This window comes from Siphateles boraxobius, unplaced genomic scaffold (assembly GCF_051911475.1).
Source record: "Siphateles boraxobius isolate OS27281-9 unplaced genomic scaffold, OSU_SipBor_1 192, whole genome shotgun sequence".
Lineage (NCBI taxonomy): Eukaryota > Metazoa > Chordata > Actinopteri > Cypriniformes > Leuciscidae > Siphateles > Siphateles boraxobius.
The window spans coordinates 102501-126663 of NW_027508802.1; the positions used below are offsets into that span (position 1 = coordinate 102501).

The 24163-nt window shown below is 40.2% G+C and overlaps 1 protein-coding gene across 3 annotated transcripts in view; it reads right to left on the reverse strand.

Moving 5' to 3' along the window:
* Positions 1-24163, reverse strand: part of znf462 (zinc finger protein 462) — a 111738-nt gene that overhangs the window by 67305 nt on the left and 20270 nt on the right. For all 3 annotated transcript variants that reach the window (XM_077235444.1, XM_077235445.1, XM_077235446.1), the window contains exons 2-5: positions 9863-10119; positions 4354-9707; positions 3872-4009; positions 1-220 (exon numbers count right to left, since the gene is read on the reverse strand). The exon at positions 1-220 is cut by the window's left edge and continues 91 nt beyond it. In XM_077235444.1, the coding sequence (XP_077091559.1) occupies positions 1-220; positions 3872-4009; positions 4354-9707; positions 9863-10088 (5938 nt within the window). In that variant the 5' untranslated portion in view covers positions 10089-10119. The remainder of the gene's footprint in view (positions 221-3871; positions 4010-4353; positions 9708-9862; positions 10120-24163) is intronic.

The window sequence follows — 24163 nt, forward strand, 5'->3', positions numbered from 1 at the left end:
GAGAGCGAAGGCCCTGCATGGACATGAACATGCGGTTGCACATCCCACACGGATGACCGGGAACAACACGAGGCTTTTCCGGCTCCGGCGGGCCCACTTCCACCGGCTCCTCGGTCTCCATGGCGACTGAAGTATCCAAAGGGTCAGGGGTCACCGCATCCACATCCTCGCCGTTGGTTATTCCGGGATCGGGATCGGGAACAGTCTCTGCTGCTTCCTGCTGTCAGAGGAAATTTCTAAAGTCAAGTCAAGTCACCTTTATTTATATAGAGCTTTATACAATACAGATTGTTTCAAAGCAGCTTTACAGAGATAACAGGAAAATAATGTCGTAAAAATATTGTTAAATATAAAATTATAAAAATTAAAGTTGACTGAAATTAGTCATACAGTCATATTAAAGGAACTCTCCACTACCAGTCGAAAGTCTGCTCGGCTTCAGGCTGCATTTATTCAATCAAAACTAGTTGTATTATGAAATTGTGAAATATTACAATTCTTTTTTTCTTTGTGAATATACAGTATAGTAAACTGTAATTTATTCATGAGATTTTCAGCATCATCCTTCCAGTCTTCACTCACACGATCTTTCAGAAATCATTCTAATATAATATTTCAAAAAAATCATGAAAATAAGAAACATATTAATCAACAAAAACCAAACCAGCATATTACAATGATTTTAGAATTAACTATATACAGGGCTTGACGAGGGCTTTTTTGCTCACCAGCCACTGTAGCAAGTGGTTTTCCAAAGTTACAAGCCACTCAGCATTTTCACTGGCCACAGTTCTGACATCGATACCATGGGGAACACTGCCATTTAGATATTTTTAATATTTTCTGATAATTTGGCAGCCGGTATACTAGGCTGCTGTCGCTTTAAGACCTGACGCACGGATCCAATATACTGTTACATGCGTTTTCTTCCTCAACTGTTTACTTTGACTTAATACGTATGTGAAACTAGCATTTTGATATTATTTTGACTGTTTAAGCACAATAAGCAGTGAAAAAGAACTCAATTTAGTACTGAGAGGCATTTTTATGCATGTGCGCTTTGGGTGTGAGAGAGGGAACGAGTAAAATTATCCCACACTGAGATTCAAGCCCTGTAAAAAAAAAATATATATATATATATTTTTTGACAACCCTATATTGTACTTAGTTTATTATTTCAGATGCCTTTTAATTAAAAGACTACAATTTTAAAAAGTATATATTATATATAAAATTCAATACGCTAAAGTGGTTAGTAGGAATGACTGCATTACACGCCACTAATGAAATACACACGCATTTGGCGGGTGTTAATGTCAAGACCTGAGTCTGAATATATATATATATATATTTCTTCATTGTGTAGTGAAATAAACCTCTACATGTTTTTGACATGCTTAAGGTCTGTGACATTTAAATAAATGCATGAATAAATGATAACTTGACAGTCTGATATGATATTTCTCTCAGGGCAGAAGCACAGATGATCAGAGTTTGATTACGGCCGTTAAAGCTCTCTGAGTCTTCCTGTACTATCGGGACATCCCTCTTTCTTAATTTAGAAACGGCCAAGAGGTTCCTGTGTGTTTCTGAGACATCTGCTACTTTACAGCCCACAGCAAATTCAGCATCTCAGAGAGAAAGAGAGAGATAGAGACAGAGACAGAGAGTGAGAGAGAGAGAGAGAGCGAGAGAGAGACAGAGAGAGAGAGACAGAGAGAGAGAGCGAGCGAGAGCGCGAGAGAGAGAGAGATAGAGAGAGAGAGAGAGAGAGAGAGAGAGAGAGAAGAGAGAGAGGGGAGAGAGAGAGAGCGAGCGAGAGCGCGCGAGAGAGAGAGAACTGACCCTGCACTTCAGATGCTCCTCTGCACCGTCAGCCAATCAGAGCCAAACACATTGAAAGACAGAGAACTAGATTTGCAGAATTTCAAGAAATGATGAGTTTGTCAATGCAAACTAGATGACCGGTTTGACCTTTTAATTCCACCATCATAAATGAACCGGAAGTGATTGATTTTTCACAACCCATAGTTGAGTCAATATTTTGATCTGACAGATATTTTTTAACACTTAAAGTTTAAAAATACACACAAAAAACAATGTGCATGATAATAATTAGAAGTCACCACACAGTGAGGCCAATGTGACGTGGCATATTTAACATTTTAAGTCACATGAAATTGTTATTTTTTATAGATTATTGCTGTTTATTCTAAATTATTTATTATTATTGTTTTGAATTCATGTTCCTGGTAATCTTGAATCAGAATAACTTCCTCTTGCAGCATCTCTTCTCTGATGATGTGGGCGGGGCAACCTGTCACTCAAATGAGACCCACCAATAGCAAACCACAACCATCCAATCAATCAGACACAATCAAGCTTCGCCCTACATTTGTTCTTGTTTCAGAAGCGTTTCACTCGGATATACGGAACAATAGAGAAGAAATGAGCACAACTTCCCTTTCATGACCATTATTAAAACACTAGCATACTAGCATATTTTCTACATAGTAACCCAAACTGGGCTTCAAATTGATGAAAAGCTATTTATTAAATCATAATAATGCTAAATTAAAATAATATAATTTTAAAATAAAAAAATCAAACTGAAAAATTCCTGCCCTTGTGTCTCTCCTCAGAGTCTTTGAGCGTGTGAGTGTGTGTGCGAGCGGGTGTGTGTGTGTGAGCACTGCCCCCTAGTGTCCGGTGTGATCCGGCCCTATCCTGGCCTCTGTCTGCTGATCCTCACTGGGATCCCATTCAAATCCTCCCTGCCAGCGTCCTGGCACTCCCAGTGGAACACTAACACTAAGACGCTTACGCCACTCTCCACGCACACCGTCACGCCCCCTAACTGGCCTTCTCTTCAGAGAGACGGAGGGTTTGCCAGTCTGAGGATTCTGCTGCGATAAACAGGCTTGAGCGTGTGTGAATGCAGCCTTCTGCACCTTAAACACTGTGAAAGTCCTCATTAATAAATCCATCACACTCACACACATTCCTGTATATATTTATATTCCAACCACAAATGCAACTGCATTATCTGATTGAAATTAAAGTAATGAAAAAGATTATGCACTAGTCTTTAAACAGCTTTTTGCATACTATGAATTCAGAAAAGCTCGTAAGACTTTTGAAATTTAATTTGTCGCAGTGCATAACAATTTTGAATCCACTAGTGAAGTCAAAGGTTGATTAAAAGTTGACATGAAAAACACTTTCCATTCACATAAATGTTAACCGAATACCTTTTAAATAGGCACGTCAACTACCCTACCTAGGGAGCATTTTATGGCATCATAGATGCGCTTCCAAAACAAAGGCGGTTCCAAAAGATGGATAGCAAATTGTTGCCCTCAAAAAAACGTATTTAGTCCAAGGCAGCATCACATTCAGCTTTAGAAAAAGAAGAAAATCTTTCATTCTCTATATGCAAAATGTGTAACTCAAGGCCACAATATTTAATTACGTGATCAACTTTACGGAACGTTCAAGGTTTTCTTCATGAATGCCCACACGATGAAATAAAACACACTTGAGTTCAAGCAGAAGTCAAAACACTGCGCTCATCCATTTTCCGTGTTTCTTCTGCAGGATTTGCCTTTATTTGTGTATTTCATTGAATGTGCAGCTGAATTGTAGCAGTTTAACCATGCAAACAAGAGAAAAACACACTTAAGCGGAAGGTCCAAACGGGCCGTGAATGCAGTTGAGAAGACGATGAGGCCAGCTCAGGGAAAAGACTTAATATAGACATTATGCTGGAGTCTAATGAGACTGAAAATGTAAACAGATGGGAAGTTGAAAATAAAACAGGCTTTAGAACAAATGAAACTGTTTAAAGCTATCTGAAAGATGGTGCTCGTACCTTCACGTGTCCCTCCTTGGCCTCGCCGTACTGCACATGCTTTCTCAGGTGGTTACAGATGGCCCGAAGGGTGGGGTGGACCTCCACACAGAAGTTGCACCTGTAGCCGACGGGAGTCTTATCAGGTGTGCTCTCCACCTGTAAAGAGAGACAATGACATCAAACTTTACTGATGCAATCTAGTTATTTGAACCACTTGCATTTATAATTAAGCTGTAGTGATGCTGCATGCTTGCAGTGTCTAGTTGTGTTGCATTGTGCTTGTTTGCAAAACTCGCTTTTAAAGGGGACGTATCATGAAAATCTGACTTTTTCCGTGTTTAAGTGCTATAATCGGGCCAGAAAATGTGAAAAGTGAAACTCAGTAACTTTGTTTTGGTAAGCCTTTCTCTGTGAACCAATCATTTATATTACCATAAGACACCATACATTTATATTAAAAGGGGCATAATATGTCACCTTTAACACATTACGAGGCTCACCTTATTCTCTGGTTTGGCTTCCGGTGGCTCTGTCGTCCTCTGCTTGCTTTGAAGCTGTTTTCTTCTTTCCAGCCTCATGGCTCTTTTCTGGAAATCCTCATTGTGGTTCATCAGATGGACGCCGAGTACTGGAAGGGTCAAGAACTTGATTTCACAGTGGGTGCACTGGTAGAGCTCCGTCCCATCTTCTGCAGGGCTTGGGATGGTGACGAAATCCCACTTGAGTTCCTTGCTGTGGCAGTCGTTGTAATGCATCACCAGTAGCTCTTCCGCGCTGAACGAGAGCTTGAAGCATTTCAGACATTTAAAGGGAAGCCAGTCCACTTCACCTTCAGGCTCCACCTCATCCTTAACTTCAACTATTTCCAACTCCTCCGTGGATGGAGGTTTCTCTGCTTCCTGGGAATAGATCACAGTAAAGTAACGGCCCAGTTTGCTGGAAGGCTGCTTTTTGGGAAAGACTCCAGGATGGCGCTTTATGTAATGAGAAACAATACTCTTCCTGCTGAAAGCCTGGAAGGAGCAGAGCGAACATTTTCTTCGGTCCACCGCGAGCCTCAGCTCCTCACTCATCGCTGGAGCCTCTGCTTCTGATGCCAAGGGCACCATCACCTTGTTTGGTTTCTCACTCACTGTCTTGGATGCTGCCAAGCAATGCGTGTAGTAAGCATCGATGTCGTGGCGTTTCTGGTAGTGTGCTGCGAGGCCTTTGCGGATGGGGTTGGTGTAGGCGCAGAGCGCACATTTAAAGACGTTGTTCTTTCCCTCAGGCTGCGCTCTGACATTGTTATGCTTGATACGGTAGTGGCGAGCAATACCCTTCCGGGTGGAGCAGAAGTATTTGCACAGCTGACAATTAAACACAGTGTTCTTGTCGCTCTTTGCGACTTCGGAAAGTGTGATGTCGAAGTCACACATCTCTGAGACTTCGGTCACCCTGTTGCTACTGCATTCAGCAACCGAATCGTCTCTTCTAGCCGGCGACTGCGTGGCGGATCCTTTGAACATGTCTGCAGCAGGTTGGTTATGATATTTCTCATAGTGTATCTTGAGTTTCTCTAAAGTGCCGTGTGTATAAGGGCACATCTTGCAGCGGTACGCACCATAGCCCTGCCTCTGTGTTTTAGATCGCTCATCGCCCTCGCTGGTTAACTCATGTACGTGCTCGACATCATCAGCAAAGTCCTCAGCCGTGACTTTGATGGAAGGATGTCGTTTCTGGTAGTGTGTGAGAACTCCGTGGATGCGAGAGTTCACGTACGGACAGTGTCTGCACTTGTAAACTGAGCTAGGGTTAATGTCTGCTTCCTGAGCAAAGTCAGCAGCTTTCACTTTCATACCCGGGTGTTTCTTGCCATAGTGGGTCAGAAGCCCATGAAGACTGTTGTACTCGGACAAGCACACGGTGCACTGGTACGGGTTATTTGAAATTAATGAGGTGGCAGACAGAGAGAGATTAGATTGGCGCTCATGTGTTGGGCGACTGACTTCAACTGCAGTCTCTTCTTGCTGTTGACTATTGAACAGACTGGATGTCGAAACGTGTCCTTTGGCTAGCAGCTTATCAGGTGCTTGGTTCCCCTTGATAATGTCGATGAGGACAGATTCATCACCTTTAATGGCCCAAGGGTGCACTACTTGGTAATGGTTAGTGATGTCCCAGATGGAGCACGCCTCAAAGGCACAATCTCTGCATTGGTAATGCTTCGTTTCAGAGTTCCCCCCCTGTCTGCTTGTGGAAGTATCAGGACCAGCCCACAGCTTGCTGGCCATATAAGTGTAGTCGACGTTGTGCTCAGGGTGGCGTCTTTGGTAATGCATGAGCAGCCCGCTTGGTTCAGCGTGGGAATATATGCACCACTCACAGTGATAACCAGCCTCCAACAAACCATCCTGATAAGCCCAGTGTAAGATCGTCATGGCCGTGGCCTTCACAGTAGGATGATCCTTCTTCAAATGCTTCTTCAAGGCATACACATAAGGAGACGTGTACACACAGTGTCTACACTTCAAAGATCGCAACGACCTGGATTTGTCTGCTTCAGTAGCTACAGTTGCAGTGGATGTGGAACTTCCCGCATGGATCATCTGCGCTCTTTCTCTCTGACTCCGGACCACAGCTGTATGTCTACGGACGAGGTCGGCATTGGCTTTCACGTCCCTGTGCTTCTTCTGGTAGTGAATCAACACTCCCTTCACAGTGCGGTTCCCATAGTCGCAGTGCTGGCAGAAGAACAGCATTTCAGGTTCCCCTTTGTCGGATGCTCCTTTAGTGTTGGAATTACCTGACCCTTCAATCCCGTTGTTGTTGAATTGCTTCAAAAACTGTTTAGGGGGTGCGATCTGTAACTCGTCCATGAGTTTCAGCAGTCCTGGGGTTGGGGGTGCCTGCTTTATGTACTTTGCCGTCACCTTAATCTCTGGATGTCGCTTTTGATAGTGGACCAGAACGCCCACTACAGAGCGGTTGTTGTAGACACAGTGTTTGCAATAATAAACATCTTCATCCAGAGCCATAGGTAGGGTGGCGTTCGAAGACTTGGGGGTGCTGGTTAGGCTGTAGGTTGAATTGCTCGACAACTGTGCTCGGTCAACAGATATGACCCGCATTGTCTTCTGTATTCGGAAGTATGAGGCCTTTTGCTCGGGGTGTTTTTTCTGATAATGGACCAGCACTGAGTGCATGTTGGGACTTGAGAAAGAACATACATCACAGTCATACACCACCACATTACCACCCAGACCTTCTCGAATAACTTCAGCCTCTGTGTTTGCTTCTGGCGTTTTGCAGATGCTTTTGAGAGCCGGACTGGATGATGATCTGGACCCAGACGAGGAGGAGCTTAAACTCTTCGGCCCAGAATTCAAGATTTCTCTTAGGGTTTGGGACTCCGAAACACTCTTCTGAGGCTGATCGACCATGTAGCTGGAAAAAATCATGGCATTGTTGATCTTCACTGAAGGGTGCATTCTTTGATAATGGGGCATCAGACTCCGCACATTTGGACTTGTGTAGGAACAGAAACGGCACATATACACCAGATCTGGCTGGTTAAAGTTCAAAACGTTGCTTGCTTCTGGATGGTGCGTCATATAGTGCTGGTGCAGATCATTAAAGTTCTTATATTCGATGAAGCACTCAAGACAACGGAAGACTGCGCTCTGATCCTCTGGGTCCAGGATGTATCTGAAGCTAAACTTGATGTAAGGGTGCATCCTCTGGTAGTGTGTGCTGACACTGCGAGCGGACTTGTTTTGGTACTCACAATGTTTGCAGTAGAACAGGTTCCCGGGTACCTCAGTGTATTCAACATTGTCCTGATACGTCTCCCTGCCATCTTGACTGCTTTGATCTTGGGCATCTTTAGATTCCAAAGAGGCACTATAATTTTCTTCATCATCAGAAATGGTTAACTGAACCGGAATGTTTCTTGATCCGAGTTTGGACTGCAGACTGCGCTTTCTTTTCCCAACGCCACGCTCTGTCTGAAGACCTCCAGAATTCCTAACAGGATGAGTGTTGAATGTGTAGTGCTGACTTTGAGCATCAGAAGTTTCTCTCTCTCTGCTTGCTTCTACATCGACGTGATTGCCATTCTCCTCCACGTCATCATCCATCTCTTCAAGGTTAATCACATCCTCGTGCTGTTGGCTTTGACTAATCTTGCTCTGGAGATTATTTGCAATTTCATCAATCCTTGTCCGTTTTTTGATAGGAGAGAGATCCAAGGGCAAATCGTTGATGGACTTTCTTGCTGTCTTCCCAATAAGGTGCTTCTTGGTTGAAAATCCAAGGATTGATGTTTGAGTTTTCTGAACAAAGCTTGAGGAGCTGTAGGAATCAGACTCAGAATCTTGCTGCTCATTGGAAAAACCCTCTAGAGCAGTAACTTTTGTTCCATCACAGTACGAGTGTTTGTGTTGCTGGTGGACACGTAGACCTTTCAGTGTGATGGTGGAGAAGTTACACAGTGAGCACCGATGAGGACCCTGCTGTTCCTCGACTGCATTGGATTTTTTCCCATTGATTTTTGAGCCGCTGTTTCCTCCATTCACGGGCTCGGAGCGTTCACCTTGACCATCTAGACTTTCACTGGGTAAGTCCATGGTGTCCCATTCGGAAGACCCACCATGACATTTTTTGTGCGTGTCAAGCTTTAGTGGGTTGGTGCAAAGAAAGGGGCACTTGTCACATTTATACACCGTAGCTTTGCCAGATAAGTGTATGTTCTCTATGTGACGAGAAATACTACGTCGGTGCATGGTCAAGAAGGAGCAGAAAGGGCACTGGAACCTGTTCATGTGTCTTTTGAATGGAACTCCTTTAGTTTCTAGCAGGTCATTATCCTCTTCTGACAGAAGCAGCTTAGTAGAATCCTCAGCTGGCTCCGTGAAATGGGGATCCTCCAAGTCACCGAGTTCATCATCTGAACTGCTTCTGGAATCATTCAGAATGCTGGCATCTAGATCCATGCCAGACCTAGACATATCTGACATGGTGAAAGTCGATCTCTCTGACAGTATGGAAGATCCTGTGCTGTTAGGTATTTTTGCTGTGAGCTGTGAGTAGTGAAAACTTGATATCCCTGAAGTGGACTTGAGTGATGCATTGGCAGAGGATCCTTTGATTGACGAGGCATTTGTGGAGGAACCTTCATTGCTCGGTAGATCGTTCAGGTTTAAATTGGAGGTTGGAGTGCTTCTCCTAGATGAAGCCGAATCAGACTTGCTGGATCCTACACTTCCATCATGCATTTTGGGCTGTTGCAATGATACCATAATCTTCACCATGTTACGGTGTTTCTTCATCATGTGATCTGCTAACTGCTGCCTTTGCAAAGTCTGAAAGCCACACCACTCACAGTTAAAGCTTCCTTTTGACTGGGGTTTGATCATAGATTCCAACACACGACGTTCTACATTCCCTGGTGACTCTTCACTCTGTTCTTCAACGGAGGAGGCTTCAGAGTCTACATCCAGAACTTCTGCTTCGACAGGAGCCGAGTGGCCTGGTAGACCTTCTTTGTGATGCACTTTCTGGTGTTTCAGAATCCGTGCTCTGTGTGGGGATTTATAAGTGCAATACTGGCAGGAAAAGACAGTTCCTACACCATCATAAGTAGTAGCGCTGCAGCTGGCCTGCTTGGAAGTTTTGAAGGATCTCTCATCGCTTGCTTCTCCATGGACCTTCCTGGTGTGTTCAATGAGAAGAGAGCTAGATCTAAAGTACCGCACACAGAACTTGCACTGAAAAAACGAAGTTGATGTTTTGCTTGAAGGCTTTGCTGATTGGTTGTGTTTAGCTTTCTTTGAACCGGAGGAGTGCCCAAGATCTTTGTTAAAGGAGTGGATGCCTAAAACATGAACAGATAAAGAAAAACCTTGAGCGATTTAATTTCACACAAATTAGAATATCAGAATGACTGTTCTGATGTGGTTTCTTTACTTCTAGAAGAGTGCACTCATCATACATTTCTATTTCAGGTTGCAATAAGAAATGTTGATATACCTGCGTCCTTTTTCAAGGAGTCATAATCGTGATTGGTCAAGTCTTCCTCGTCCTCTGTTTGGCTGTGGGAGTTTATTGAGTTTGACCTGGACCGACTGGGAGACTCCTCAACTTCTCCCACTTCTGTGGGCTGAAGGAAGGCCGTATGGACGTCTTGTATGTGCGCCTTGAGCTCATCATTCGTCTCTGCACGGAAATCACAGCCATCGCACTGCAGCACTTCCATCGCTTAGGACTCCCTGGAAAATCAGGGAAACCTGTTTAGAGACAGAAAGAGAGAAAGGGGTAAGAGTATATACTTGGAAAGGACATTTTATACCATTTTATTTCACACAAAAGAGACGAATACATGATACAACAGAAGAATCTATCTTTTTTTGGTGAGTGGTCAGTCTGCTCCAAGAACAATAGCTGAGGAGGGATTATGGGCTGATTTGTTCCATTTTTTATTACCCAGGGATAAGCCTCAGCTGGAGCACACCAGTGGGCCTTGGTATTTACATCAGCATGTTCCATCAGATTGCATCTAGCCCTTCTGAAATAAGATTGAGTGAATCCGCAGAGGGATGAGGAATGCTCAGGGCTTCAGAGATGCAGTGCAAACACAAAGGATTATGGGGCGGGCTGTCACTTGGAGGTGGCATTATTATGTCCCATGACCTAAGAGCACCCGGCAACTGTGCCAATCAATGACCTGAAACAAAGTATGATTCAGTCCCAGATCAATACTTTTTCATTAATACAAAAGCCAAATTCAGCACATACACATGCTGTCCATGCACAAATCTCTGTAGTATTTGAGGAAAATTGCAATATTTCATTAGACTGCAGTGAACATTTTCATAAGCCAATAAAATATTTTCACGAAAATCTACAAGCTGAGCCAGAAATTACAGAGTATGTTAGGAACATATGATTTGAATGAAACTAATTCAGCACTGACCTCATGTAAACCTTATGCCCCCTCCCCCCCCCCCCCAAAAAAAATGTAATATATATGTATATATATATAAAACCGCAACCGCTGCAAAGAGTAATGGTTTTCTTTACAACACTAAGCGTGTCTTCCAGTAAAAGACCATGAACAGATACACGAACACGTTTTTCTTTCATCATGGGTCATTCTCATTGTGATCCGTGTGTGGCAAGGACATGAGTGTTAGCATGAACTCAACAACAGCATGCATTTTAGCTGCCGTACAGCACTGTACCAGCTCTGCATATCTGAGAGCAATCAACAAAGACCAGAGTGATTCTTCAGCCTTGGCTGGCTCACACATCAGAACACATTCTCTGGGTGAGTTCTGCAAGAAAAGGCCTCAATGTCAAGGCCAGAATTATATGGGTTTAGTGCAATGCTACACATAAGAGGAGGCCTTGAATGCTGTAAAAGCAAACAAAAATAGATTCTACTTGATTCTTAGTCACTCCTAAAGTTACAAGGGCCATTTTCACTGGGAACTGAGGATGAGACAAGATAAAATCAGTGAGGTAACTCTGCATTCACAAAGGGACCAAAATACTGTCAAGGACATGATTTGCAATTGTTCTTGAAATAAGAGACACAAAAGCATGATCTACAGTTATCATACAACATATGTGACTTAAAGATGACGTAAAATCAAAATCCACTATTTACTATTTAATTTTGCACTAATATCAGTGCATGCAATTCCGAAAGCAAAAATAAATAAATAGTTTGCTTACATCAAAAGGTAATATGTTATTACAATATTACTGTTTTTCATCTGATGTCACCAATGCCATGTGGGTGGGTAAAAATAATGTGTCAAGAGTACAAAAACTCTTGATAATATGGAAAAGATGCCTTTTATTGCGTGCCGTGGCATCACATAACATTTTGTTAGGACACAGTGTTAGACAAAAAGGTTCAATGAGCTTCTATATAGAACTCAAGGGTTCTTGACTCAATTTTAAAAAACCTTTATGCCAAAAAGTCCAATGAGGTTCTATATAAAACTCAAGGGTTCTTGACTCAATTTTAAAAAACCTTTATGCCAAAAAGTCCAATGGGGGTCTATTTAGAACTCTATAGTTCTTGACACAAATTTAAAGAAAGGTTTATGCCTAAAAGGTCCAATGGGGTTCTATATAAAACTCTAGGGTTCTTGACTTAAATTTAAAGAACCTTTATGCCAAAAAGGTTCAATGGGGGTCTATTTACAACTTTAGGGTTCTTGACTTTATTCCAAAGAGGTTCTATATAAGGAGAAACGTCAAATAATTGCATAATACTTTCGTGTTTAACAGGTTATTTCAATTGTTTCTATTGATAAAGTATGTTTATGAGCTGTTTAAATCATAACATTTCCTTGAAATTAAAAATGAATTGAAGCTAAATCCATAAAATGACCCCATGATGGGAAAAGGTTCGATATATGAAGCGCCTGATGGAACCCTTTAAGATTCTATAGAGTGTAGACTTTACCAACAGAAGAGAAAACAGGTTTCATGACTGAATGGTTGGAATTCCTGCCGGATGAGAAGAGAATAAAGACATCCGAGCCCTCACACCTACATCTTATCACCTGTGGCCTCAAACCGTAAAAGCAGATACTGGTTTCCACCTTCATTCTGAACAACACTGCCAGTGTGTCCCAGGGCAGGTTCACCTATTGTCTCTCGAGGTCGAGTTTCAGCTCCGCCCGGATCTGTTCCGGTACTCCAGAGGAACAAAGTTACATCCATATCTGGACAAACCCAGGTAGAGGAGATAACACAAACTGGAAAATATAAGACATAAAACGACGCAAATTGCACCTAGCAGTCTGTCTGTCGAAACCTAATGGGGTGAAATCTGTGAAGCTTTCATGTGCTTCTGACAGACACTGAGCGCCACAGATGCTTTGAGCTTCAAGGGCAGCCATTTTAAGAGCAGCAATGTGTGCTGAGGTGTTCAGGCAGAGCGTAACATGGACTCGCAGATCTGATCCTCTCGCTGCCACTGGAGAGCAGCTGACAGAAATCTATCTAGCAGATGTAACGCACCCAAAACCTTCAAGCTCAGCAGAACTGCAGGAAGAAAAAACCTTCTCTCGTGCCAGCCTGAGCTCAGCTTGTCACATTTTCAACATCTTGGGATTTAAAACGTTGTCAAAATGATTCCAGTTCACATAGTGATAAAAATCTGTATTATAAATTTTAAAGGCCAGACAAGTAATTTGGTAAGGTCAATTTGTAGAGAAAGACACACGCCTGTGCACATATATATTGAAACGGGTATACCTATAGACTAAACACGTGATGCGCATGTGCGCGCCGTCAGCGCTTTCACAGGTTTGTGTTTTTGAAGTTTACGTGGAGAAGATGATAACGTTTTTCAAAAATGTTCAACGCTTGCACCTTGGAACCTGTTTCAAAGTTTGCGTTCTCGAGACCCAAACACTGTTGTGTGAATGAACGGCCAGAACGCATTAAAAGTTTTCTGTTATAACGGTGTGTGTTAGTGGCCGGCTAGTGAATAACTAATGATCTTTACAATGGAAGTGAATCAATCAAAACTAACTTTATCTGGACAATAACTTTATTCTAGATCTGCTGTAAAGCCAAACAATCTCTGTTACTGTAATCTCCTATTATCACTGTAAAGCTGCTGTGAAACTCTATATTGTTAAAGCGCTGTAGAAATGACTTTAAAAAGACGTTGCATTTTACATTTGGCACCCAAAACTGGTTTGCAGTTGGCGTGCGATTGGCGAACGCTGAAGAAAAAATCACTTGTTTTAACATGTTAAACGTTAATCCCTCTTATTTTATCATAGATCTGAACTTCAATGGTTGTGGTTCATGAATGCTCTGGAATAGAAACGGTTGGTCTTTTTAAAGAGACATGCAGCAGATTATCTCAGAAGTGAAAGCACTTACAGAATTTACAGAAGTTTACTGTAAAGCAAATTACATTTGATTGATACAAAATATATATTTTACTAAATAATTTAGCCTCTAGAGTTGCTAGAAAATCTAAAAAAATTGTTCCAAATTTGAAGTTGATATCACAGAATTTGAATTGCTTCAAAACAGTTTCCACAGGATGAATTTTGAGTGTTTAAGCTTTCGAATGATAACAAAAATATTAACTAAAATATAAAACACTGACCGTTAACTGGTTATTTATATATTTTACTCATGGAAACATGCTACAACAAACTCCTAGAAATGCTGCACAGGTATTCTTGGGACAAAGCAAAAGGCTGGTCAAACCAATCATTGGTTTTATTAGTTAGAGAAGTGCTTACTTATTTTAGCAATTTCTAAAACCTTGCAGGCCTGGAGAAATTTCCCACTGGCACACTAAAGCAAAAGATATAAATAATCGTCTTAAATGTGAAGCATCTCATGTCCTATGACTTTGGCGAAGCACTGCATTCATCGAGAATCGAACCTATGATCTTGGTGTTGCAAGCTCGACCAGTTTTCACATGTTGACACAGAATGTGTTCCATTGTTTTTCTATTACTTTAACTCATGCAACCAATTTCAACAGTATTAAGTTATGCAAGATTCAACTAGACAAGACTTTAAAAATGAGTTGCATGACTTTTGCACAGCCGATTTGATTGAACTTAATTTAAAGGAACACGCCAACTTTTTTGGACTTTAGCTTATTCACCGTATCCCCCAGAGTTAGATAAGTCCATACATACCCTTTTCATCTCCGTGCGTGCTGTAACTCTGTCTGACGCACCCACCGCTAGCCTAGCTTAGCACAAAGACTGGATGTAAATGGCTACAGCTAGCATACCAATCCCAATAAATGACAAAATAACCCAAATATTTTCCTATTTACATGTTGTGATTTGTATAGTCACAGAGTGTACAAATAACAAGGTCATATGAGACACAGCCACCTTTTAACCGTATAAATATTGGGAACTAAACAGAGTTTAGACTGTTCAAACAGAGTTACAGACGCACGGAGATGAAAAAGGTTTGTATGGACTTATCTAACTCTGGGGGATACGGCGAATAAGCTAAAGTCCCAAAAAGTCGGCGTGTTCCTCTAAAGCAGCAACTGAACTCAAAGTCTCCCTGTGGTGAAAATCCACGTTTTAATGTAGTTTATATGTCTATGTGGTGTTTTTAATATGCTTTAAGACAAAAATAATTTGCATATTCATAGAACAGCGCATTCTAAATGAGGCAAGGGTGTCGAGTTACATTAAAGGTATTTTAAGGCATGAAGAATTATTTTTCGAAGGAAAAAATGCTTAAATGTGTCATTTTGGTGATCAAAGATGAGTTTTAAGGGATAAAATGATGGACTACAGGAGGACTTTAAGTTAAGTTGCATCAGGTGGACATTTTTGCATCTTGCATTTTTCAATGCAAAAAAAACATGTTCTGTGTGAAGACAATTTCTGGTTTTCTCAAGACTGAATAGTCTAGCCTCAGCTGGTTAATTTCTGACTAGTTAATTTTAAACACACACACAGGACAGAGATAGAAGGACTCTCATCTCAAAACAAGCTTAGAGAAACTAAATCTTCACAAGGGGGTCTAAAAATGCAAAGCATGCCTGAACTTCCCTCTTTCAGAGCTCAGAAAACATCTGCAGGCCTGGGGTGAGAACGAAGACCTGGGAAAACCTCTTAACATGGGAAAAACCGGGAGCGACGACCCGGACACCTTCTATCCCAATGCAAACGTCCGGCTCCACGGATTCCAAAGTCTACGGTCGTTTGTTAATCACCAACGCAGCTCCGTCCCCCCCCCCCTCCCCTCCCCTCCCCTCCTCAATGAATAAGCCAACATTAAGCTGATTAGAAGTACAGGGGTTTTGTCCTTAACCGTCGGTCCACCATCTCACAGAATGCGTGACAGAGAGAGAGAGAGAGAGAGAGAGAGAGAGAGAGAGAGAGAGAGACAGAGAGAGAGAGAGACAGAGAGAGAGAGAGAGAGAGAGAGAGAGACAGAGAGAGAGAGAGAGAGAGAGAGAGAGAGAGAGAGACAGAGAGAGAGAGAGAGAGAGAGAGAGAGAGAGAGAGACAGAGAGAGAGAGAGAGAGAGAGAGAGACAGAGAGAGAGAGAGAGAGAGACAGAGAGAGAGACAGAGAGAGAGAGAGAGAGAGACAGAGAGAGAGACAGAGAGAGAGAGAGAGAGACAGAGAGAGAGAGAGAGAGAGACAGAGAGAGAGACAGAGAGAGAGAGAGAGAGAGAGAGAGAGAGAGAGAGAGAGACAGAGAGAGAGAGAGAGAGAGAAACCGTTCTCGTTCATTATTCTGTTTCACCAGAAACATCTAATCATCTCTCATAGACGAATAATGATGCACTGATTGAGCAAATTAACTGATGGCTGAAAAACATGTTAAAACCAAACCAGAATCTAGTATTAATATTTAACTGGATTATTACAAACAGATATAGTTACAAATGATTTAGCCGCTTGAGGACTGTTAATTTTCTCATTGATTTATTTCATAGCTCATACAGGCAATGTATGTGAGCTTCATTAAAGTGTCATCTTATGTTCCCCAGTGGTCAAGTTTGGAATAATTCATATTTTTAAATATTTTTGAAAGAGTCTCTTCTGCTTAAAAAAAGCTGCAGTTATTTGCTCAAAATACAGTAACAATTTTGAAATATTATTCCGATTTAAAATAGCGTTTTTCTATGTGAATATATAGTAAAGTGTAATTTATTCCTGTGAATTTTCAGCATCATTACTCCAGTCTTCAGTGTCACATGATCCTTCAGAAATCACTATAATATGATGATTTGATGCGCAAACTGTTTTCAACACTGATAATAATAATTAATATTTTTTGAGCATCAAATCATCATATTATAGTGATTTCTGAAGGATCATGTGACACTGAAGACTGGAGTAATGATGCTGAAAATTCAGCTTTGATCACAGGAATAAATTACACTTTATTATATATTCACACAGAAAACAGCTGATTTACATCGGAATAATATTTTATTTTTTTCTACTGTATTTTTGATTAAATAAACACAGCCTTGATGAGCAGAAGAAACTTCTTTTAAAAAACATTGAGAAATCGTATTTATTCCAAACTTTTGACATGCATTGTGAACCGCAGAGCAGCAGAAATATTTCAGTCAAGATATTGGAGACATCGTTTGAGATTTTCCTTCATGACTAATAACTCTGTCAGCGGCACGTTTCTGGTCTTGCCACAGTGTGAAGGTTCAGGAACTGAAGATCAGGTTCTCAGGCGGTGGAACGGGATCTTCAGCGTGTGGTTTGAGTGCATGTGTGCAATCTCAGCGGGTTATATAAGCTCATGGAACACATTATGTAAAACAAACAAAAGGTTTCTGCCACATAAACGTCTGAGGAAGAGTCACTAGAGATGTCGAAGGTGCTGGTGCTTCAATAAAACTAGACGAGGAGCAGAAAATCAATACGGTTTATTTATCTTTATTAGGGATCCACTGATATTAAAATTTTGGCCGATAACCGATAATTCTTTACATTCGAAAGCCGATAACCGATAATTCTTTACATTCGAAAGCCGATAACCGATAATTCTTTACATTCGAAAGCCGATAACCGATAATTCTTTACATTCGAAAGCCGATAACCGATAATTCTTTACATTCGAAAGCCGATAACCGATATATTGGCCGATAAATCTAAATTCAAATTTTGATATGCTTTGATAGCCTGAATACATAGACAAAAAGCTCACCATTAAAAGCCATGTCTCAAACACTTCAACATAAATCAAACATATACAATATAGTAGCCTAGTTTGAGCCAGTGTAAGATTCCTTAACTTTTCAAATTAATTTTACACTCCTATGGCCAACTTTCTTTATTAAAAAATGGAAACACTTTATAATAAGGTTTCATTTTGTTAGTATTAGTTAGCATGAACCAACAATTAATGAACAATACTTGTGAAGCATTTATTAATCTTAGTTCAACATTTTATAAGAAATGTTTAAGATCCAAAGTTGTATCTGTTAAAGTTAATGCACTGTGAACTAACATGAACACAAATATTTTATTAACTAACATTAACAAAGGCGATTGCTCTGTGTTAGTTTGTGTTAGTTAATGCATTAACAAATGAGACCTTATTGTAAAGTGTTATCAATAAATCTATTGCCAAACAAAAACATTTAAATAAAATACCAAAATAATGCAAACAAGTCATTGGATAACATTGGGCTGCATATAAAGAAACAAAATGCACGAGCCATGGATAAATACAATGAAATCGCCTCCGCACGGACAATAAGGAGATTATTTTAATGAAACTATATTGTTGATGAAAATAATACGAGTTATTAATAATAACGCATCAATTTTTTTAATTTTTTTTTACATTTTTAATATTACAGTAATAGTAAACATCTTTAATATTAGGTTTACTGTTTCAAATGACATCATTGCTGTTTGAGCGCGCGCGCTGAAGAGAACGAGCGTTAAACTGAAGCGCTAAGGATAATCAATTTACTACTTTTTATTACAATAGTGTATACAGTTATAATGATATGACAGTCCCAATCATAGCTTTTAATGTTTTGCATTGCTGTTTGAGCGAGCGCGCGCTGAAGAGAACGAGCACAGAGAAACTGAAGAACTTTCCTAGCTGTTGTTTAAATCAACTAAACGCATCCTATGTGAGATTAATATTACGACTTATCATATATCTGCACAAAATGACGTGAATGCACAAGTGAACTTGACTGTGGTCAGACTGTGTAACCCAGCTGTTCTGGACGCGTTATTCCCACAGCAACTAAACAGAGAATTCACATCGTTTTATTACAGTAGTAGCTATTCTCATTATAATGGCATGTATATGACAGTCCCAATCATAGTTATTAATGTGCATTGCTGTTTGAGCCGCGCACGCTAAAGCTAAAGATGATCACCGGTACAATTAAGCGCTTTACTGTATCATTAACTCAACCAAACGCATCCTGTGCTTGTCGTGAAGGCTTGACTCCAGAGACGCGATCTTTAACGCGCTCGACGCACTGAAACACTGGCGAATTCACAACATACGTTTACAGGCGTGCTCTTATTATAATGTTATGAAGCCTATGAGACGGATTTGTGCTGCACTGAACTATCTTCCTTTTCGAAGTTATTCCAATCATTCAAACCCATCATGCATCTCTCAACTGAACTAAATAATCGATTATCTATCTGCTTTGATATATCGGCCTAATTTTCTTATCGCATCCATAACGATAACATTTATCGGCCGATATCGATATGTGTTCTTATACTAAAGTTTGTCTACTAAAAATACCAAATAAACAACTTTAAAAGCTGGATTTTCCCACAGGTGGACTTTAAAACACATTATTGCAGAACTGAAAGCACTTCGAGAAATGAAAGTGGTGAAAAAAAACGTATAGAAGTTTAAGTTTACTGCAAAGCAACCTAAAAAACTCTAGGGTTCTTGACTCAATTGTAAAGAACACTTGATGCCAAAAAGGTTTTATAAGGAGAAACGTCTTAAATGATTGCATATAAAACGATCCAGTGATGGAATATTCTCTGAACTCTTTTCTTCTAAGATCATGGTTCTGCTCCACTAATGTCACATGCTGACCAGTTTCCTGAAGAAGACTTCCTGAAGCATGCTTTGAGAGTTATTTCTGGTTGAATTGGGAACGGTGCCCTTAAGGTTATGCAAGCGACCAAAATAACCCTGGACCGAGGGCTTGAACAAACCTACAGCACTCTGAATCTCTCTGAATGCTGATGGTGGCACACAAAGCTTGAGATCATGAGAGGCCAGAGAAGAAGAGGAAACTCAGACAAACATTCAGTTTCATACGTGCCGAGCAAAAAACACATCTCGAACACATGTTCTCCATTATAACAGCAGAAGCTGAGCTCTGCAAACCTCTAGTTCCTCAAAGCGCTCGGTCATGCGGTGTCTGTCGAATGGGGAAGTCTCAGATGATTCTCATGATGAAGCTCAGTTTGCACTGAAGATACGCAGATGAGATCAGACAAGCAAACAGACCTCGAACACACACTAGTTCCTGTTCTTACTGGAGTTTCCTGATAAACTGGATTGAGAAAATGCCAGCGAGTGACACATTACTGGTATCTCCAACCGTTTTCAACATCAGGTCTAAAAAAACAAACACTTTTCATTTATATTTATCATGTAGATAAACGCACTCTCTACATTATGAAAGCTCCTCTAAAAAGGGGCATTCCTAATATCAATTAGAATAATTGCAAATTATGTTCATGTATTTTAATAAAAACAACAATAAAAGACTTTGTATTGTAGCACAGATTGCAAGTGCATTTAAAATCGAGAACAATAGAGTCGACATTCGTGTTTGGATGCTTATAGTCAATAATTTTACTCCTTAAAACTCATCTCGGATCACCAAAATGACATATTTAAGCGTTGTTCCTCGAAAAATGCCTTAAAATATCTTGATTGTAGCTCGACACCCTTGCCTCATTTAGTATGCGTGGTTCTATGAATATGCAAATGAGCCCCGCCTCCACTCACACACTCACTCAGAGATCCACTGGTTGACAATCACACGTTGATCTGATTGGTAACAAGGTAGTTTGTGACGTCAGAAACACCAGCGATTTCAAAGCGTGTTTTTGAGACTGTCTTTGGTTCACTGCAGTTTTAAGGAGGAAATACTCAGCAGTGCTGTCGACTTATGAATGTATGCACATGATTTGTCCTAAAGCGTATTAAAAACACCACATAGACATATAAACAACATTAAAAGCTTCACATAACGCTGACTATTTCCCAACGTTCATATCAACAGATGTGAGATCTTCTAGAGCGATGTCCTCATAATCTTCTTCCTCCATCCAAATCATTGGTTTTTATGTTTCAAAGCAAATCCCTTCCAGGAAGCATATGGCAGCAGAAATAGGTCATCCATTAACAAACCTACATGAAGCTTCTGAGACGCATCCAACACAAGCCGTTCCCAAGAGCAGATTTAAGACCCGCTAACCTCTTCTGCAAAAAACACCAGTGTTATTCTCGTTCTCAACCGGCCGTGAAGAACAGAAGGAGAGTGACAACCGACCTCTTACTGCGTTTGCCCTGAGACACACAATCCTTTATCAAACACACAGTAACACTAGACTGATATATAAGCAATATCACACAAGCAAGATGATCCAGAAAACAGCTTTTATACAACATCTCAATAGACAAGTTGATACTGAGTGACTTATGGTTCAGACATATCACAGATTTTGAATCATCTGAATGGCTTTCTCTAAATGAATGACTCTTGTTGAACAAATCAGATTCAATGAGACACTCAATGACAGCCCACTGTTTTTGTCCGCGAATAAAACACCACTTTCACAAATACATGAAATTAATGATTCAATGACTCAATCATAAATACAGTCACTTTTTTTCTTTTCTGAAAGAATCCGTGTTGAACAAATCGTTCAAATAAATGATTCAATAACTCCTCCATAAAGATTCAATGACTCATTCTGAATGAATCAGAGTGAGTCATTGAATCTAAATGATTCAATGACTCATTCCGAAAGAATCAGGCTGCGTCCAAAAGCACATACTCTCAATTCAATTCATAACTTTATTGTCATTCCCCACAGCGGTAGAAAATTGTCTTTAGACAAAGACTCAACAAACAATACAACAACAACAAATAACAACACATACTCTCGAAGAGGTACTTATTTTGAATGAGTCACAGTTACTTCACGACTGTTAAAAAATGACGTTCTATATAGTATAAATGTAATCCGGACACACTACATTTGTACAACAGTCCTCTCCCGTGGCCTCATGGGACAGTAAAGTGTCCATCATATGTGCACTTCAGAATTTTTCGGGGAACGTTTTTGCTTATTCTGTTTTTCACCAACACCTTTTCATATAGCCTCAGTTTTAAACAAATCGTTTGAATGATTCAATGAATCATTCATAAAGACTGTCACTTGTTTCCTTGCTGAGTTTGAATGAGTGATTCAATGATTCACTCATGATGACAGCTACTTGTTTCGTTTCTCAATGAATCAGTGTTTTTGAAAAAATTGACTCGATGAATGATTCAAAGAATTAGTTGCTTAATTCCTAAATGAATCAGTGTTTTGAACGAATCGGTAGACTGGATGATTCAGTGAGTCACTCCTGTTGTCACCTACTGGCGTAACAATGCAACCTGCAGAAAGAGTCACTTGCACATAACTTAACTTAACTTAACTTAAAGGCAAAGATGCACACAAAATAGACAAATTTAAATTGTCCACAATTCGCTAAAATGATATGCTCTGGTATAAAAATATAATCTCTATGCCCTAAAACTAATGTTTTTATGAAGACTTTAGCCCTGTACTGTACATACTGTATGCACTACATCAGCCATGTGTGTTACTAACTTTAATATTAAAGTTTTTAAAAAGACAGTTGCAACTTAAACCACTCGACAGCGCTGGACTCTTGCTGCTCTAACCAAGATGATCAAGAACCGAGAGAAGAACCGAAAACATCACAAATCTCCAAGTATTATTTTCAGAACACAGAAAAATTTATTGTTCTTATATAACTTTTCCACCAGCATTAATAATTCCACATATTGTCCATACTAACGTAACATCAGTGTCCTGAAGAAAAGCACTGATCTAGAACATTCATCAGATTAAGGTGATGGAAGAACTTTCCAAGTTCAATTATCAAAATATCAATTAAATCCTATCTATGAATTAAAAAAAACTTTTTTTCCCCATATAGTTCCATATACTATTATAATTATGCATAATTATGATGATGTTTGCAGGTCAATAAATAATCAATAAAATTCCTCAAATGTTCCCAGAGAGGCTGAGGTGAGATGTGACAGCAGAAACACACTGATGTTGATCTGAGAAAGTGCTGTGTTCGAGGAGTCTCCTCGCTCCGCTGCTCCTGCCTGAATTATCTCCCGCATCAGCGCTAGCGACTCCATTTCACTCGCGCGCGCGTCAAGGCTAACGCTGACACTGGTCATCCACCATTTTGTGCTCCTCAAGGCATCGGCAGCAGATCTTCCTGACTCTTCAAACCCTGCTGGCCTTTTCACACACACACACACGCACACACACACACACACACACACACACACACACGCATACACACACACACACACACACACACGCATACACACACACACGCATACACACACACACATATTCTAGATGTTCTGATCCAATCTGACCTCTGACCTGTAATGCCTGAATCATAATCATATGTTCTCACGAGGGTTTTCTCCATTCTGTCACTGATGGAGTTTCGGTTCCTGTCGCTTTTGTCTTGCTTAGTTGGGGACATTTAATATTCAACAATATTATTGATCTCCTGCATTGACACTGACAGCATTATATGAGAACTGAACTGAGCTGGACGATGACATCACGGCTATATAAATGAACTAAATAACATTTTTACAACAGCAATGAACCATCACTGAACTTACTGAAGCTGGACTGTGATGATATTTTCTTCTGGAAACTTTTGCATTATTTTCCTGTTATCTCTGTAAAGCTGCTGTGACACACACTGTGTTGTACAAAGCGCTGTATAAATAAAGCTTGACTTGACGCATTCACTCATGAGAGCAAACGTTACGAAAGCAAAACTAACACCAGAACGATCCTCTTAATCACAAATGACATCTCTCTAATATCAGCACAAGAATCTATGAAGTCTGAAACTGTGTCTGCACTTTACACTATACTTTACAATAAGATCATTAGTTAACATGAACTGAGAATGAACAATACTTCTACAGCATTGATTCATCTTAGTTAATATTAATTTCAACATTTACTAAAACGTCATTAAAATCAAAGGTTGTATCTGTTAACATTAGTTAATGCACTGTGAAGTAACATGAACAGCTGGATTTTTATTAACTAACATTAACAAATATTATAAATACGGTAACTCGGTAATGCTCATTGTTAGTTAATACATTAACTAAAGTTAACTAATGAACCTTATTGTACAATGAAATCACATGAAGCACAGGAAATTGAACTTAAAATGTAAAATGTACTCCAATAACTCTCAAAAAATGATATTTCACAGTGTACACGCTGGCTTCATGTAAAACCTACAATGTCTGCAATGCATCAAATAAAATGTCTTGCAATTAAAAATGCTACTTTACACTTGTGTGTTATATGACAATCTCAGCTCTGCATTATTTAAAGAGACATATTTCATCCTTCCTGAGTTCCACTAATTGCTGGCCTCCGGCGTGGGAACGTTTATCTAATGATGATGGATGAGACAGAGATCCTTCACTCAACGAGACCACGCTTCCTCAAGCAA